At 57.8% G+C, this 17,104-nt stretch overlaps 2 protein-coding genes across 3 annotated transcripts in view; one reads left to right on the top strand and one right to left on the bottom strand.

The window, feature by feature from the left end:
• Positions 1-3,529, bottom strand: part of WNT10B (Wnt family member 10B) — a 6,372-nt gene extending 2,843 nt beyond the window's left edge. The window contains exons 1-4 of one of the 2 annotated variants that reach the window (XM_024736931.1): positions 3,277-3,529; positions 2,812-2,922; positions 1,771-1,890; positions 1,386-1,648 (exon numbers count right to left, since the gene is read on the bottom strand). In XM_024736931.1, coding sequence (XP_024592699.1) covers positions 1,386-1,648; positions 1,771-1,844 — 337 coding nt within the window. In that variant the 5' untranslated portion in view covers positions 1,845-1,890; positions 2,812-2,922; positions 3,277-3,529. Of the gene's footprint in view, positions 1-1,385; positions 1,649-1,770; positions 1,984-2,811; positions 2,923-3,276 lie in introns of those variants that run through there. The other variant, XM_024736930.1, reaches the window with a different exon arrangement.
• Positions 3,530-10,630: 7,101 nt separating this feature from the next.
• Positions 10,631-13,705, top strand: WNT1 (Wnt family member 1). Its single transcript, XM_024737237.1, has 4 exons — positions 10,631-10,764; positions 11,491-11,744; positions 12,432-12,697; positions 13,183-13,705. The coding sequence occupies exons 1-4, from the start codon at positions 10,661-10,663 to the stop codon at positions 13,669-13,671; spliced, it is 1,113 nt and encodes a 370-aa protein (XP_024593005.1). The 5' UTR covers positions 10,631-10,660; the 3' UTR covers positions 13,672-13,705.
• Positions 13,706-17,104: the final 3,399 nt, after the last annotated feature.

Below are 17,104 nucleotides of genomic sequence, written 5' to 3'. Positions count from 1 at the left end.
GCCCTGGCCCTGCAGGTGGGGTGGAAGCAGAGTCCTTTGGTTGTGTGTGTGTGTGTGTGTGTGTGTGTGTGTGTGTGTGTGTGTGTAATTCAAGGTTATTTTAATCAGTCTTTTAACCAACCTACCCTCCATCACTCCAACATTCCCAAAGTACGGGAGCTGTGGAGCTGTCCTTCCTCTTTCCAGCTTCTAGTTTTATATTTGCCCATTAAGATTAGCCTTTATGTTTATCCTAACCTGCTATTACTCTATAAAACACTGGGAGGGGGAGAGAGGTGTGGGTGATTCTCCCTAAGGCCCTCTTAAAATGTTGGCTTCTTTGTTATGTTTTGGGGGTCACAGAGGCTCAGGATGACAAGCCTTTCCCAGGCTTAGATAGACATGCTTCTCATTTAGGCATCAAAGCCTTCGCCTACACCAGGCCCTGTGGAAATGGAGGGGGTCCCTCACTTCCTTCTAGGCAGGGGCTCTCTGGAGCCCTGAGTGGATGAGAGACAGCACCTCTCTAGGGGCCAGGCCTCTCCCACCCCAGGACGCAGGGCTCCTGGCCCAGCCTCCTGATCCTCCAACCCCAGCCCTCCAGGGGGGAAGCTGTTTGCACAAGTCTTGGGAATTCCCCTGAAGATGGCAGCTGCCTATTAACCCTGTGGTCCCCAAAGTATTGCCCCCACCCTTGGGCTGAGCCTGAGAAAGATGTTTACTCCCCTAGGGAGTAAACTCCAGCATGGCCTGGCAAGAGACAGGGCTGCCTCTCAGACCAGGGCCCCCAGACCAGGCCCCGCAGTGACCCGTTCTCCGCCCCTCTAGCCGCTCCTCACCTGCTCAGGTGAGAGCCACCTGGGGCCCTCACAGCACAGAGGAGGGGGATGCTCCCCGGCTTCAAAGCCATCAGGGTCTTTGTTCCCACCTTCTGCTCCTGGGAACCCCAGTAATTAGGGGAGTAGGTTTAACCCTTAAACGGTTGGGGGCGTCACCCCACCCCCGCTGAGGCTCTGGGGACACCAGCCTGGGCTTGTCCCATGGAGAGGGAGGGACAGAAAACTGGGGGAGGGGAAGAAGGGGGGCATTTGAAGTTTCCAGGGCTGGGGGCATCTCTTGCTCACAGGTGCAGCCCAGATCAGCTGGGCGGAGGCAGGAAAGGGGCGGGGGCGCCTAGGGTAGGGGAGCAGGGACCCAGCTGTCTTGCCGGCAGTGCGCAGGTGGAAGTCAGAAGCTCGGGGCCCCAGACGGGTGGCCAGACCCTACTCCGCGCGCGGCTCCGGGGGGAATTCCCGGAGAGGCCCCTCCCGGAGTCGTGAACTCGTCCCTTCCCGCCTCCGCTCGCCTCGGCCTGCCACCCGCCCCCCAGCCCCGGCGGCGGCACAGACCCGCCCCGCCAGGCTCACCGCGCTTGAGGATGGCGCTGTGGTGCGGCAGGCGGCCGCCGCCCTCGAGCGCCGAGCAGTTCCAGCGCTGGTCACGCAGCTGGTGCTGACACTCGTGGACCGCGATGTGCAGGCCCTGAAGCGCGGACGCCGTCACGTCGGGGCTGCGCAGGCACAGGCCTAACTGCCGTTTGCTCAGGCCCGACAGCGTCAAGCATACGGTGTTGGCGGTCAGCGGCGGCTCGCCGGGCAGCTTCAGACCCAGAATCTCATTGCTTAGGGCCCTGGGAACCGAGAAGGCATTTGAGGGTCAGTGGTCCAGGCCTCGCGCCCCCTCTGACTCCTCCCGCCCCGCCTCTAGCCCAGGGCTTTCTCTCGTGGGCTGGGTGACAGGGGAACTGCTCACCGACTGCACAAAGCCAGGAACAGGAGACCCGCGAGGCCCGAGGGCGGAGGCCGCGGCCGCGGCTCCTCCCGCATGTCGAATCCCGGGCCCGAAGGCCCCGGTGGGCAGATCGATCAGGGCCTGCGGGACAGGGAGACTTAAGGATGGCTCCGGAATAGGGTGGCTCGCCTAGGCAACCAAAGGATGCTCAGCTTCGGGCACCTAACTCACCAGTGCCACCCCACCGACCGTTCTCACCTCCCTCAAACAAAACAATAAAGATCACGCCTTGATTCCCAGAGTACCTGGGCCCTGGAGGAAGAGTCCCCGCCTAGAAGCCGGGACTTATGCTAGTGCTCTGGAGCCGATCTAGCCAGACACGATGCCTGGCACACAGACACACTCACGTGCAAACAGAGGTATAGACCCACAAACAGCTCTCCACTACCTTGCCCACCGCTCCCTTTTCAAGGGCCCCAAGACTGGCTTCCCCTGCCCAACACAGCTTCACCCTCTCACTGGGCTGCTGGGCAGGACCGAGAGGGGGTTCCCCACCACCCCCAGCTGGCAGGGCGGGGGTGGGGGGCTGTCGCCTCCAGGCGCCGTCTAAGGCCAGCAGCTTCTCTGAAAAGGGTGGAGAAATGGGCTCCCCATCCCACTCTGCCCGCTTCGGCCCCAGTAGGGAGCAAGGGGAGGCTCCAGGTGCGGCAAAGTCAGGGAAGGGACTTTGGTTCCCTCCTGAAAGGGACCGTGGCACAAGCTGAGACCTCTTCCTCATCTGCCACCTTTCCTAACTACATGTTCCCCTCCTCCTAGCATCGCCCCTCTGGTCCCCACCAGGTCCCCAGTCTCAGTCCCCACCCCTTTGCTCTCGTTCATTGCCCTCCAAATCTGGGGCCACTCCTTTATTTGCGGTGTCTTTATTTCTGGCGATATCCCTGGCTCTCTCCGCATCTCTGTGCCCCCGTGGGCGGATGCGTGTCCGTCTGTCTGACTGCCACTGTGCCCGTCTCGTCCCCGTGTGCGAGTCCCTGCCCTCCCTGCTCTCCCGGTCCCGATTACCTCCAGCTGCTCTCGTGCGGAGTCCACCGGCGCGGTTGGGTAGCCTGGGCTCGGGCTGTTCAAACCGTGGGGAGACTGCGTCGGGTTCTGCCCCCTCGGCAGAGCCGCATTCTTCCAGGGCAGGGCCACTCCTCTTCGCCGCTTCCCCAGCGCCGCCGCGGCCGCCGGGAGGAAGGGAGGGAGGAAGGGAGGGAGTGATCGAGAAAGCTAGCAGGCGGGCGAGCAAAGAACTGGGGGCTCTGGCTCTACTCGCGCCGAGCTCACCGGCGGCTCTGCCGCGGCTGACAGAGCTGTGGCCCCTCCCCGAGCCCGGGGCATCCCCACCCCACTCCTCGCACCTCCCGCCATGACCCGGGGAGCCCAGCCGCTCCCCCTCCTCCCAGCGCACACACACACCCTCTCCCCCGACGCCTGGGTTCAGGCTTGGCCCTGCTGAAGGGGGAGGTGGGCCAGAGTTCCGCTCACCTGCTCTGGGACCGCCCAGGCTGCAAGAAGGGTGCAGTGACCCAGTCTAGGGAGCCAGGACCCTGGTCCCAAGTGGTCATTTCTCTTTGCCTCAGTTTCCCACTGATAGCTGGATGGCTGCAAGGTGCCCTTGAGAAGATGAAGATGGAGCTGAGATCGAGCTTTTGTCGCTGGACAGTCTTGGGTAGAGCCCTCAGAGAGAGCAACAGTGCAGGGCAATCGGAGCCGGCAGGAGCAGCTCCCTTCTGGGTGGCTTGGCTTCCGCCCACCTCCGAGCCCTACGCCTGCCCCTTGGGAGGGGTCAGCTCTGGCCTCAGAGTTTGGCTTTAGCAGCGGCTCGGGTAGCTCCAGAGATCTTCAGCCTGCCCCAATGCTTCCCCTTGGCTTACAGACATCCTTGCCAGCAGAGGTCTCCTGCCCTTCCTAGGATCCCGGGTCTGCACTCCGCGTGGCCCATATTCCTGCTCCAGACTCTCAGACTTGCTTCACGTGGGGGGAGGAGGGCCTCGGGATCCCAAGCTGAGCCTGGCCCAAGGACAGCCAGGGAAAGAGCCTGATCCTGGGTTGCACATACGGAGGCAAACCACCTTAGGGAGCCCCAGTGGCAGCGAAGGGGTTAGGCGCCGCTGCGCTCCTGCCTGACTCACCCTCCCAGCTCTAACCACTGTGGGCTATTTTTGCCAGAGAGGGGCCCCAGGCTTCCCAGCCGCCCCCCGCCCCTGCCAGACCGCAGCCCAAGGCACCGCTGGCCCCGCGCGCCCAAGGCTGGCACGTTGACTCAGAGACAGGCCCCCCGGGGAAGCAGAGCCACGGGGCTGAAACCCACAGCCCCAGTCATCGCTTCCTTGGTACTGGCCATGGAGCTCTGCTGGGCAGCCAGCCTCCAGTCTGTGTGGCTGCAGGTCCTGCCCCGTGCTGCAGGGGGCGAAGCCGTCTGAGGGAGATTAATGACTTTCATCTGTTGGGGAATGTACTAATCACCTTTATGTGCCAGGCCTCAGGCAGGCTAGGGAGGTGAATGCGCCATGGTCCTGACACTGGACAGCTGTGACCACAGAGGGTTGCTTGCTTCTCTCTGCTGTCCTACCTTCGGGGCGAGAGGGGAGTATAGGAGAAGGAGCCCTAGAGCTCGTGCCCCTCCTTCCTGTTTAGGGGCCAAGAACCAAACCGTGTGTGGCTTTTGAGGCCACCAGAATCTGCACCCTGACTCAGTAGCTTTTGTCCTTACACCTGGATTCGGTGATCCTCACCAGTGTCCTTGTCCTTCTCCCTGGATGTCAGCCTGGAAGTTTACCTAGGGCCCTGGAGCGGGAGACGAGGTTTCCTATGCCCCTCTTCTCCCACAGGGGGACCTCTTGGACACTCGTATTTCTCCATGTGTCTCCAGATCTCCCTCAGGTTTCAGACTGTTCCTTCTTATTCTACCCTTGTTGGGCTGCAGTATAGCCAGGTGCCAAGGAAGGGCCAGGGTCAGAACTACTGCCACAGATTCCAACTTCTTAGTGACCCCAGGGCTCCCCAAGCTGGCCTATCCCAAGTCCAAGGACCCATACTCCTGTTCCCTCTCCCTGCAGAAGCGCAGCTCTGGGACATGAGGCCACAGGCAGGCAGACTGGGTGGCCTGAGCTGGCCCCCAGTGCCCTTGGCCCGACCGGCTGGCCTGAGCACTGACCCGCAGGCGGCTGGAGGGTGGTGTGGCAGGCGGGGCCTGGAGAGGGCTGCGGGTACACACCCATTGCCTAATACCCCAAGCACGCGGCCAGCTCCAGGAAAGGAGAGGGGCGGGAACCAGAGGGACCTTGACAAGGGTTGGGGCCATGACAGCAGGGGGAAAGTGAGGGACTGTCATTGCTTCAGGGAGGGAAATGGGAGCAAGTTGGTCCCCCTTCCCCTCAATGGGAAGGGTAGGGGGCTGCCTTCCCATCATGGGGATGGACGCATCGAGAGCAATCTGAGAAGAACACTGGGGCCCTATAGGGCGGGGGTCAAAGAAAAGAGAGATTGGGGGATCGAGCGACTGAGGCGTCGGCTAAAGCTGAGTACAGTCTCGAAAGCCTCCTCCTCTTCCTCCCCCTCCTCCCCCCACCCCGTGTTTGCCTTGGCCCAGGGTCCCGGGTGACTCATCTATTGCTGAGCCGCTGATAGGGGCGGCCAGGCCCGGGGAACCCAAATTATAGGCCCTGGAGGGATGGATGCGCCCGCGGCGGCGGTGAGCTCAGCTGCGCTGCCCACCCTCCGCCTCTCACGCCTTCTGCTGCAGCACCGTAGGCCACCACCCGGAGGCACCAGAGGTTCCGCAGCCCGACTACGCTGGACTCCCGAGAACCACCGCCCCCCCCACCCAACATATCTGTGAGATTACCCTCGACAGAACTTTGCCCCCTTCTCTACCAGAGACTGATGCCTTCCCAGCCCAAGGAGATAGTGCCACCTGCTGGTGCTTCAAAGGAAGGTAGGCTCCTCTGCCAATAACTCTCAGCCCTGGCCCCCTGCTTCCTCCCCAGACCCCATCTAGGTAAAGCCTCTCTCCCCTCTGACATATCTCTCTCATTTCTATTTCAAGGGGGGCGGTGGCTTGCTACTAATTTTCTACTTTAAGCCTTTAAAGTTATCCATGGTCAAAAGTGATACAAAGAAAAATAAAGCAGGGTAAATGAGATAGGTAGTGGAATTAACATTTTATAAAGGGGGAGGAAAAGGGAAGCAACAAATTAATGGAGATAGCTGAGGAAGGGCATTCCAGAAGACAGAAAAGCAGGTGCAAAGATCTTGGGACAGAAACTTACTTGGTACGTTCAAGGAATTAGCAAGGAGGCCGGTGTGGCTGGAGGGAGGAACCCCCAGGGGAGAGAGTGGTAGGCAATGAAGTTAGAGGACAAGGAAGGAGCAAGGTCAGATTATATAGAGCCTTGTAGGCAAAATAAAGATTTTGCCTTTTCCTTTGAGTGAGATAGGTAATCACTGGAAAATTCTGAGCAGAGAATGAAACGATCTTACAATGTTTTAGAAAGAATGGCTCTGTGGAAAATAGACTATGGGGCCCAAGGACTGGGGCAGGGAGAGCTGTTAGGAGGCTATTGCAATAGTACAGGAGAGAGATATGATGGTGGCTCTGACCAGTGTTGTAGAAGTGGAATGGTAAGAATGGATCAGATTCTACATATATTTTGAAGACAGAAGGGCAAGACCTTTTTCTTTTCTTTTTTTTTTTTTTTTTTTTTTTTTTTTTTTTTACTGATTTGACACAGATTATAAGAAAACAGATGAGTCAAGGATGGCTCTAAGATTCTTGTCCTGAGCGACTGAAAGGATGGAGTTGCGATTTACTGGGATGGGGATGACTGAAAAAAGAGCAGGTGCAAGGGAAGAACTGGGAGTTCAGTTCTGGACATTGTACATTTTGAGGTGTTTATTCAAGTGTTAGATATGCAAGTTCAGAGTTCAGGGCCAGAGATAAAAGTAGGGAGCATGAGACTGGATAGCTCACCAAAGGAGTGAGAGTAGACTGAGAAGAAGCTCCAGATTGAACTGGGGTGCAGTTCAATGAGTTATGTAGAAATTGGGTACAAAGGTGGAATCAGAAAAAGAGACTGAGAAGGTGAGCAGCCAGGGAGGTAGGAACAGTGTTCCAGAAATCGAGAGAGAATATTTCAAGGAGGAAGTGATCAACTTTGTCCGCTATTCCTAAAAAGTTTGTTAGGATGAGAACTGAGATTTGACTGTAGAGCAAAAGGGAAGTCATGGACGATTTTTATAAGGAAATGTAGTGGCTTAGAAGGTGTGGTTAGGGTGGTGGAAAGACAGAATAAAGAAAAGAAACCGGCACTGGTGATTAAAGCAACGCTTTTGAGTTCTGCAGTAAAAGACAGCAGAGAGGGGCTTCCCTGGTGGCACAGTGGTTAAGAATCTGCCTGCCAATGCAGGGGACACAGGTTCCAGCCCTGGTCCGGGAAGATCCCACATACCGCGGAGCAACGAGGCCCGTGTGCCACAGTTACTGAGCCCACGTGCCACAACTACTGAAGCCCGTGCTCCGCAGCAAGAGAAGCCACCGCAATGAGAAGCCCACGCACCACAATGAGGAGTAACCCCCGCTCTCCACAACTAGAGAAAGCCCTTGCACGGCAATGAAGACCCAATGCAGCCAAAAATAAATTTATATATATATATAAAGACAGCAGAGAAATGGGGCAACGTTGGGTGGTAATGTGAAGTCAAACAAAGTTCTGGGGTTTTTTAGATGGGAGATATTACAGCATATTTGTATGCTGATGGGTATGATCCAGTAGCTAGGTAAACTGATGACGCAGGAAAGAAGGAGAGGACGATTGATAGAGCAACGATTTGATCTAAATAGGAATTTGGGCCAGGTCATACAGAGTGTGACCAGACCTAGAGCCCTCCCACTCTTCCCCACTATTCCTGGTGGGTGGAATGGTGGAACAAAGGATACTGAATCCTTCTTTCCTCTCTTCCCACCTCTGCTTGTCACCAGTGGCCACAGACAGGACTGCCCTGTCTTCGAGCCCAGCTCCCTCCTCCATGAGGTTTTATCAACCCACCAAGCCCAAAGATGTGACCCAGGCCCCAGTGGGAAGAAACTCCTAAAGGACAAAGGACAAGCTGCCCATGGTACACTGTCTATTTACTTGAGCCATCTGTGCTGGGTGGCCTCTGCAGAGGCCACTGGCTTTTAGACCTGTGGAAGATGCTGGGCCAGTACACCTTGTCCCTCGGGGTCAAATCCTTGGAGGGGACAAGCATGCTGGACTGGGCAAAGGGGCTGGAAAATACATTCCCCTCAAAAATAACCTCCATCAGGCTTCATTTGTGTTAATATGCATCTCTTTGAAAATGCAAGTGCCCCAGGAAGATTCATTAAACTTATCAAGCATTTATTTCTTAGCGTGATTCCCCTGCATTGGAGGGGAGGCCTGATCATTTCTGGGACTTGGAACAATTTAGGATCAGGCCTGGGTATATTGCTCGTCAAAAAGCAACCGAAAGGCAGAGGAGAGGGAAAAGAGAGGATCAAAAAGGGAGGCAATCAGCTCGGTGCTTTGTGACCACCTAGAGTTGTGGGGTAGGGAGGGTGGGAGGGAGACGCAAGAGGGAGGAGATATGGGGATATAGGTATATGTGTAGCTGATTCACTTTGTAATACAGCAGAAACTAACACAACACTGTAAAGCAATTATACTCCAATAGAGATGTTAAAAAAAAAAAAGGGAGCGACCGCCCTGGTGGTCCAGTGGTTAAGACTCCACGCTCCACATGCAGGGGCCCAGGTTTGATCCCTAGTCAGGGAACTAGATCCCGCAACTAAGACCTGGTGCAGCCAAACAAAAATAATTTTTTTTTAATAAAAAAGGAGAGGCAGGAAGATCCTAAAGACCATTTTTCTTTATCTGCCAATTTCAGGAAGAGCTCCCAGCCTGCTATTGCCACACAGTCACGAGCAGCCAGTAAGGTGGAAAGAGCAAGGGCTTTGAGTCAAAACAGTCTGGGTTTTAACCTGGCTCTACCGTTTATTCCCTCGTTAGCTGTGTGGCCCTTGGATAACTGCCCAATGTAGTTTTTCCTCGGTAAAATGGAGAGACGGGAGAGACCTAAAGGAGGAGATCCTCCGTCTTCCAGGGGCCATCTGTGTGTGTGGTGGTGGGGCATGATAATCAGGCTGGCAGTGCCCCCTATGCCCCATATAGGGAACAGCTGCCACTTCTTCGACAGGAGGCAGAGGTGGCCTTGAGGCTGAGATGGAGTCCTAGGAGGAGGGACTCCCAGGACTCGTAGAGATGGTCGCAGGTGCTCTAGGTATCCTGGCACGGTGAGAGTGAAGAGAGCCAGAGTTTGGGGGGAGAAGACAGAAACCTGGCAGAAAAGTTCAGAAAGAAGCAGAAACTTGGAGACACAAGTTCCCTCTTCTGGGTTCAGTTTAGCCAGGAGCCCTTCTCTTCCCAGCCCCTCCATGTACACCCCCTGACATCTGCTCCACTGCCCTTCCTTTCTGAGCCTAGTCCTTAGAGACACTGCCACTCATCCATCTTGATACCATCTTGGTTACAGGCATAGTCGCCCCTCCCCCAGTGACATGCACAGGCTGACACATGCCACAGGGTGACACACTATAGGATGACATGAGGTACGCCGGGTGAGAGTGACACACCTATGCATATTTAATCTCCCACTCAACCGCCCACCTCCGCACACAGTTCCAGACACTCTTTGTTCCTCAGCCAACCTTCTGGGTCTCTCCTGACGTAGCTGCCACCTCCTTCCCGACACCTAGGAGATGACGCACTGCCCCAGGTGGTGACAAGACGACTAGATGACCCTTTCTGACCTGAGCTAAGTTCCAAGATTCCTGGGAAAGGCTCCTCACATCCCTCTTCTGAACATGGATTTTCTGTGCACAAGGACACCCGTGAGTGTGCGCTCTCAGAACACACTCACACATATTCTCACCCGGAGTCTCATTTGCACTGTCCCACTTTAGCGCGCACACACGCAGCCACTTGTGCACTCCTTCCAGCCCACCTCACAAGCACAGACTGCCGCTGCCTCAGGCCCCTCTCCATGGTGGGGCTCTGTGTGGTCAGCGCATCCCCCAACCCACCCCTGGGATTTCCCTGACCACAGCCCCAGCCCCACCCCAGTCTCCCCGCTTTTCCTTCCCTGCCCAGCCGTCGGGGGTTCCTGGGAGGGGAGGTATCTCCCCAGAGTCGCTGCCCAGAACCACAGCTTTCCTTCTTCCACTCAGGATGGGGGAGAGAGGAGACGCCGGCGGGGACCGGGGTGACGTCGAGGGGACAGCCCCACAGCAGGCGGCGAAGCGGTTGAGCTCCCGGCAGTTTGTCCCCGCAGCACACTGGTCGCCGCGCCCCCTGGCGGACGCTGGTCCCCGACGGGCTCCGGACGCGGAGAGGAGTGAGGCGGGCGCGCGTGGGAGGGCGTCCCAAGGGGAGGGGTCGGCGGCCAGTGCAGGTCCGGAGGCGGGAGCCACCGGGTAGGGGGCGGGGGTGAGCCCCGACGGCCAGCCCGTCAGCTCTCGGCTCAGACGGGCGGGAGCCACGGCCCCGCTCGCTGCCCATTGTCTGCGCCCCTGACCGGTGTGCCCTGGTGCCACAGTGCGGCCCGGCGGGGCAGCCTCCTATCGTCACTTCAGCCAGCGCCACAACTATAAGAGGCGGTGCCGCCCGCCGTGGCTGCCTCAGCCCACCAGCTGGGACCGCGAACCATGCAGCCCGTCGCCCGCCCCCGGGGCTGTTAGAGCCAGACTGCGGACTCTCGCCACAGCCGCCACTGCCGCGTCCAGTCCCACCGCCGCGGGCAGCAGCCAAAGCCGCCCCAACTGCAGCACAGAGCGGGCAAGGCCGGGCAGGCCATGGGGCACTGGGCGCTGCTGCCTGGCTGGGTTTCCGCTACGCTGTTGCTGGCGCTGGCCGCTCTGCCTGCAGCCCTGGCCGCCAACAGCAGTGGCCGATGGTGGTAAGTGAGCTGGTGCGGGGTCGCCACTTGTCTCGGGGCACAGAGCCAGGGGCCAGCCCCATCCAGCTCCCACGCTCTGGGATCCGTCCGCAGACAGGCTCTCTCCAGCGCTCTGACTTCCCTTTGAGACACCGAGGGGCGCTCTGGGGCGGAGCTGCTCCAGAGGATCCAGCTCTGCTTAAGTGGGGTGAATGGTCCGCCCGGTGGCCCACGATACTCCAGCCAGGGAGCCCACTCCCATCTAGCACCGCCCTTCTTCCAAGAGCCCCAAACCGAGCCTCACGGCGGTAGTCACACCACAGGTTTCCCAGCCTCGGGAGAAAGGGCAGGCGTGCACTCAGAAAGAAGCCAAGTAGAGGGTGGAACTCCCAAGCATTTCACGCCTTGGGTGGGCATGGATGGCAGGCCAGGGTTTGCTCACCAGGCTGCCCGGAAGCAGGCTCTGAGGACCAAGGTGAATATCTAGTCTCCCGTTCTCCGTGCCTCTGCTGTCCAGCTCCGGGCGCAGGGCCCCCGAGCAGCCCTAAGATCCCTGGGAACACAAAACTCTGGACGCCAAGTCCTTTCAAACTAGTGAGCCTGGGAGCGCGGAACTGTTACCTTGCTATTGATCCCGCCGCTCTCGCCAGCAAATAGCTCCAGGAAGAAGACAGGGTGCGCATGACCTTTCTGGTCAGGGTGCAGGTCCCCTTCCAGAGCTTGAGCTCCTATCACGCGTCTCACCAGGGGCATCGTGAACGTAGCGTCCTCCACGAACCTGCTGACCGACTCCAAGAGCCTGCAACTGGTACTCGAGCCCAGTCTGCAGCTGCTGAGCCGCAAACAGCGGCGGCTGATCCGCCAGAACCCGGGGATCCTGCACAGTGTGAGCGGGGGGCTGCAGAGCGCTGTGCGAGAGTGCAAGTGGCAGTTCCGGAACCGCCGCTGGAACTGTCCCACAGCTTCGGGGCCCCACCTCTTCGGCAAGATCGTCAACCGAGGTGGGTACCCAGGAAGGTGACGCTTCCTGGACCAGGGGAACGCACGGTCACCCCCAGGGCAGGGGCGGGCAAGTGCAGGGAAGATGTCCGGGGCACCTGCAGGGTCACACGATCCACTCGCCAAGAGCTTCATGCCAGCACTAGCTCTGGGCCAGACTCGTTCTACCAGGGGCTTTCAAGCCGTGCACCTCGGGCACGAAGCTAACTTTTCTGAGCCACTGCCCCAGAGAAAGGGAGTTCCGAGTCGTGGACGCTGGCTAGCCACTGCTGTCCCTCAGCCCCTCTCAAAGCTGGTCTCTGCGGGCGTCTCTTACCTCCAGCCCAGCAAGTCTTGCATCGCTGACGAGGGCCGGGCCGAAAGTTTGGGCTGCGGAGAGGTCTTGGCGGTGCAGAATTCCTCCACTCCCCTCTTTCCGGCTTTTCTCTCTGGGGCTGCCCCACTTCCACCGAGAAGCCAGAATGCTCCCTGAGTCTCAGTAACGTGTGATTACAAGCGTGGCCGTGGTTGCGTGCCCACGCACTTGCTTTCTCCGTGAGACCAGCTTCCCAACACAGCCGGTCGCCGGGCTTTCAGGAATCTAAGGAAGGATTTGGGGCGTGGGACTCAAGGGTCCCAAGCCCTCCACTGAAGGTGCCTGCTGCACCCCCGCGTGCCCCCTAGCTGATCCCCGCTCCCTTCCCCAACAGGCTGTCGGGAAACAGCATTTATCTTCGCCATCACCTCGGCCGGGGTCACCCATTCGGTGGCGCGCTCCTGCTCGGAGGGCTCCATCGAGTCCTGCACGTGCGACTACCGGCGGCGCGGTCCTGGGGGCCCCGATTGGCACTGGGGAGGCTGCAGCGACAACATCGACTTCGGCCGCCTCTTTGGCCGGGAGTTTGTGGACTCCGGGGAGAAGGGGCGGGACCTGCGCTTCCTCATGAACCTTCACAACAACGAGGCGGGCCGCACGGTGAGCGGGCTTGAGGGTCACCGCACCCGAAACGGAATGGCAGGGTTCTCGGAGTCCCTCGCAGAGGCTAACCTCGAACTTGGGAAGTAACGGTCGGTGATAAGGTCAGGGGGTAGGGTAAGGAGCCAGGCGAGGGCGTCCGGAGAGCGCGGAGGCTTGGAAGGAAGCCAGAGAGTGAAAGAGACCGTGGCTGACAACTGAGAGGTTAGAAGTCATGTAACCCATAGACTGTATTGCCTACAGCCCCTCCACTGTACAGGTTCAAAAAACCAGGTTGAGAGGCAGAGACAGATTCGCCGGGTGGAGCAGAGTTGGGCTTAGTGTCCAAATCTCTGCGGGACATTTCGCGCCTCCCTTCCTCTGTGCGCGGCTAGGCCTGGGCCTTTGCTGAGGTTCCGGCGACGTCCGGGAGGGGGCGGTATCTGGGAAGGTGGCCCTGACTCTGACAGTGCCCTGGAACACCCTTTCTTCTCCGTTTCCCCCAGACCGTGTTCTCCGAGATGCGCCAGGAGTGCAAGTGCCACGGGATGTCCGGCTCGTGCACGGTGCGCACGTGCTGGATGCGGCTGCCCACGCTGCGCGCCGTGGGCGACGTGCTGCGGGACCGCTTCGACGGCGCCTCGCGCGTCCTGTACGGCAATCGCGGCAACAACCGTGCCTCGCGAGCGGAACTGCTGCGCCTCGAGCCCGAGGACCCCGCTCACAAGCCTCCCTCCCCCCACGATCTCGTCTACTTCGAGAAATCGCCCAACTTCTGCACATACAGCGGACGCCTGGGTACAGCGGGCACGGCAGGGCGCGCCTGCAACAGCTCGTCGCCCGCGCTGGACGGCTGCGAGCTGCTCTGCTGCGGCCGGGGCCACCGCACGCGCACGCAGCGCGTCACCGAGCGCTGCAACTGCACCTTCCACTGGTGCTGCCACGTCAGCTGCCGCAACTGCACGCACACTCGCGTTCTGCACGAGTGCCTGTGAGGCGCTGCGCGGGCTCGTCCCTCGGAGCGTTCTCGTCAAGCCCACCCCCAAACAGATTCGCTGGCACCTAAGACCCCGGTCCTCGCCCACCCAGCCCCTTCAGCCACACTCCGCGACTCCTACGTATCCGATCATTTCTCCCACCTGCTCCTACCTGGGGACTCCTGAAACCACTTGCCTGGGGCGGCATGAACCCTCTTGCCATCCTGACTGACCTGCCCCGGACCTACCTCCCTCCACCTCCGCGGGAGACCCCTTGTTGCACTGCCCCCTGCTTGGCCAGGAGGTGGGAGAAGGATTCGTCCCCTCCTCCATCAGCGTCAGCTCCTGACGTGTAGCTCTGTCTCCTCCACCGCGCCGGCAACCTGCCTGCCTCTCTCCCACTCCTTTATCCTCCGTTTTTTCCAGGTCCCCACGTGCCCTTCCCATTCTCCTGCCAAGGGTGCAGACCCTGAACACACACCTGAGCATCAGGGCCTTTGTCCTCCCCACCTACAGCTGAAGCGGGAGGTTGCAGGGTGAAAGGGCAGCTGTGGTGATGTGGAACATGAGGTTGGGGGACCCCGCAGAAATATCCCCATTCTTCCAGCCTCTGTCGTGGAGCCATTGAACAGCTGCCAGCCATGCCTCCCTCAGCCACCTCCTACCCCCTTCCTGTCCTGCCTCCTCATCAGTGTGTAAATAATTTGCACTGAAACGTGGATAAAAAGCCACAAGTTTGGTTGTTGTAAATAAAACTATTTATTGTGCTGGGTTCCAGCCTGCTTTGCAGAGACCACCTCCACCCAACCCAATCCTCTCCATTCTTCTCTCCTTTTGCCCTCCAGCCTTTTCTGACCCCTCTTCTCCTCTCCCCAATTTGTCAAAGATGCCTTTGCATACCGGAATCAGTATTTCCCTCCGCTGTAGCTATTAGTGGCTCCTCGCCCCCACCCCTGTAGTACCTTCCTCTGCAGAATAAAATCTCTATTTTTATCAATGACTTGGTGGCTTTTCCTTGAATCCAGAACACACTATTGCTTACCTCCTTTAAACAAATAAGATACACTGATGGGGAACTGGTTTCCTGACCCTGGAAGAGGACTCTGAGATTCTGTCCCTTGGATGACCCTAATGAGGCCACTGGGGATCCAGATCTCCAGAAGAATCCGGTCAGGAGTCAAAAGATGCTGCAGGGTCCTTCTTCCTCTTTGAACACCAGCTGGCTCTGTGATATTAGGCAAGTCCATAACTCCCTCAGTTTCTTCCCTTGCGGAGAGGGGATGAAACAAACAAACTTGGAGCCTGCCTTGCCTATGTAGATGAGCTGTTGTGAAAATCGCTCTGAGTGATAGCTATGATGGTGTTCTGAAAAGAAACCAAAGAAGAAAGAGGAACCCCAAACAGAAGGGGTGCTGCTGCTCCTGGTGTAGAGCTTTTGGTCCCCAAAGCCTATCTGGGCCAGCTGTGGTCGGGGTGTTGGGCGATGGGGAAGCCACTCCCCTCCCCAAGACAAGGAAATGCCATATTAGGACGCCAGCTTCCAAACCTTGGGCTAAGTAGGATCCAGGTAACAGGTGATAGGCTCTATTCCTGGACCCAAAAGCTCAGAGATGATGATGGGGGAGAAGAAAGGAGCAGGAGGGTTAGAACTCAAATAGAGGCTAGTCTTAAACCAGTGTAACCGAAAGGAAACCCAGGTGTGGTCCATAACGAAACCATGAAGCTAGCCATTTCCATAAAGAGCCCAAATGAGGATTGTTACTAACAAGACCAATACGATACTTCTGTGTGCATTTCACCAGGTTGGAGGGGAGCGCTAATCCTGCCCACAGCCCGAAACCTACCTCTAACTCGAATCCACTCCCTTTCCCTAGGTCTAGGCCCAGCCTTAGGCTTAACCTTACTTCAGACAAACACCAACCGCTTCCTAAGCTCTACTGCCTGTCCCTCATCCTAACACGTCCCCCTAGGGGAGGACCCAAAGAGCAGGGGGGAGCTATGAAGCACCGCACCCCCAAGGGCAACAACTGATCCCAGCCTACTAGAGAATTTCCCCCTCTCCCCAGGACTCTTGCTGTTGTTGCTGCCTCCCACCTCTCCCTGGGTGTGTGAACTCTGACCCCTGTTGGCCTTTGGGATATGTGTGGGGGTAGGGAAGTGGAGCCAGGAGCTGCTCAACCCTGCAATGACATCCCTTTTCCTTTCTCTCCATCCAGCAAGCTAGCATCAGCTCAGCTCTGATGGGCAGTTGAGGGGGAGGAATAGAAATCTTATTGATCCTGGGTAGAAGGCACCTGACAGGCCTCGGTTTCCAGTAAAGAACCCCCTGCAAAGAATGTCCAGTTTATAATCCAACGAGTTATTAGATCCCCCAGATCCCAAAGCACGAAGTTAATGGGCTGCCAGAGGCAGGAGGGGGGCTTGGGACCCTGCTAGACAAAACCCAGATTCGGGGAGGAGCAGCAGGGTGGGGAGTCGAAGGGTTCGCGGCTGTACCCAACCACTCTTGCCTAATTTCTAACTCTAAAAACTAGAAGCAGTATCTGCTTTCAGGCCTGGAAGCTGGGAGGCTCTGAGCTGAGCTGACACATAGGAGCTGGAAGAAGAGCAAGGGGAAAAGTGGATCCTGTTCTGGTCCCAACTAGACTTCTAAAAATTCTGTTCCCTTCTCAGCCTCAGTGGCTTTGTCTATTCAACAGGGATGGTTAATGGTACTTAGTCTCCTTCAGGAAGGTGATAAAGTTGAGATGAGATCATGTACGTGAAACCTCGTGTCATTTGAACACTTGCTGACACCTCTCCTGTGCCAGGCATATATGCCAAATGCTGGGGATACAGTGATATATGAGCCATAGAGCCTGCCTGGAGAAGTTTACAGTCTGGCCAGGGAATCAAGCACGTCAAAAGATGTTGTCACGATAATGGGGGCAGCGCAGTGAGGGCTCAGTGAAGTGTAAAGCCCTCTGCACATGCATGAAGTTTAAGGACAGACTCCCATACTCAAGTCCTCAGCATGGAGGCCCTTCACTTCCAGGCACTGGGACTTCAAGGGAGGGGGTAGGGAAGTACAGAATGGGGCTGGGCCCTCAAGGGGGCGCGCAACGATAAAAAGGAAAAAAGCAAGCAAAAGGGCTGTAGGATCTGCAAAGCGCTACATAGGAGCTAATTATTTATTATGACCATCTGTGCCGTCCTCACACCGGGCAGGTAAATCCTGGGGAGGAAACAGCTGTGCCTAGAGAGAGGCCTCACAAAGGTCTTAGGGCCCAGAGCGGGCTCAGGGGGCGGTCACCATAGGCTAGTACTATCAGGAATGGGCCTGATGCCCCAGCTAGCCCTACCTACCCAGGCTATCCTCCTGCCCACCTCTGATCTTCCGGTGGTATCTGAGACTGGCAGGGACCCCGGACACAGGGTCGCCCTCAGTGAGTGAGGGAGGCACTTGTCCTGA

Source organism: Neophocaena asiaeorientalis, unplaced genomic scaffold (assembly GCF_003031525.2).
Source record: "Neophocaena asiaeorientalis asiaeorientalis breed wild unplaced genomic scaffold, Neophocaena_asiaeorientalis_V1.1 scaffold134, whole genome shotgun sequence".
NCBI classification, from domain to species: domain Eukaryota; kingdom Metazoa; phylum Chordata; class Mammalia; order Artiodactyla; family Phocoenidae; genus Neophocaena; species Neophocaena asiaeorientalis.
This window is presented reverse-complemented; position numbering and strand designations above follow the sequence as displayed.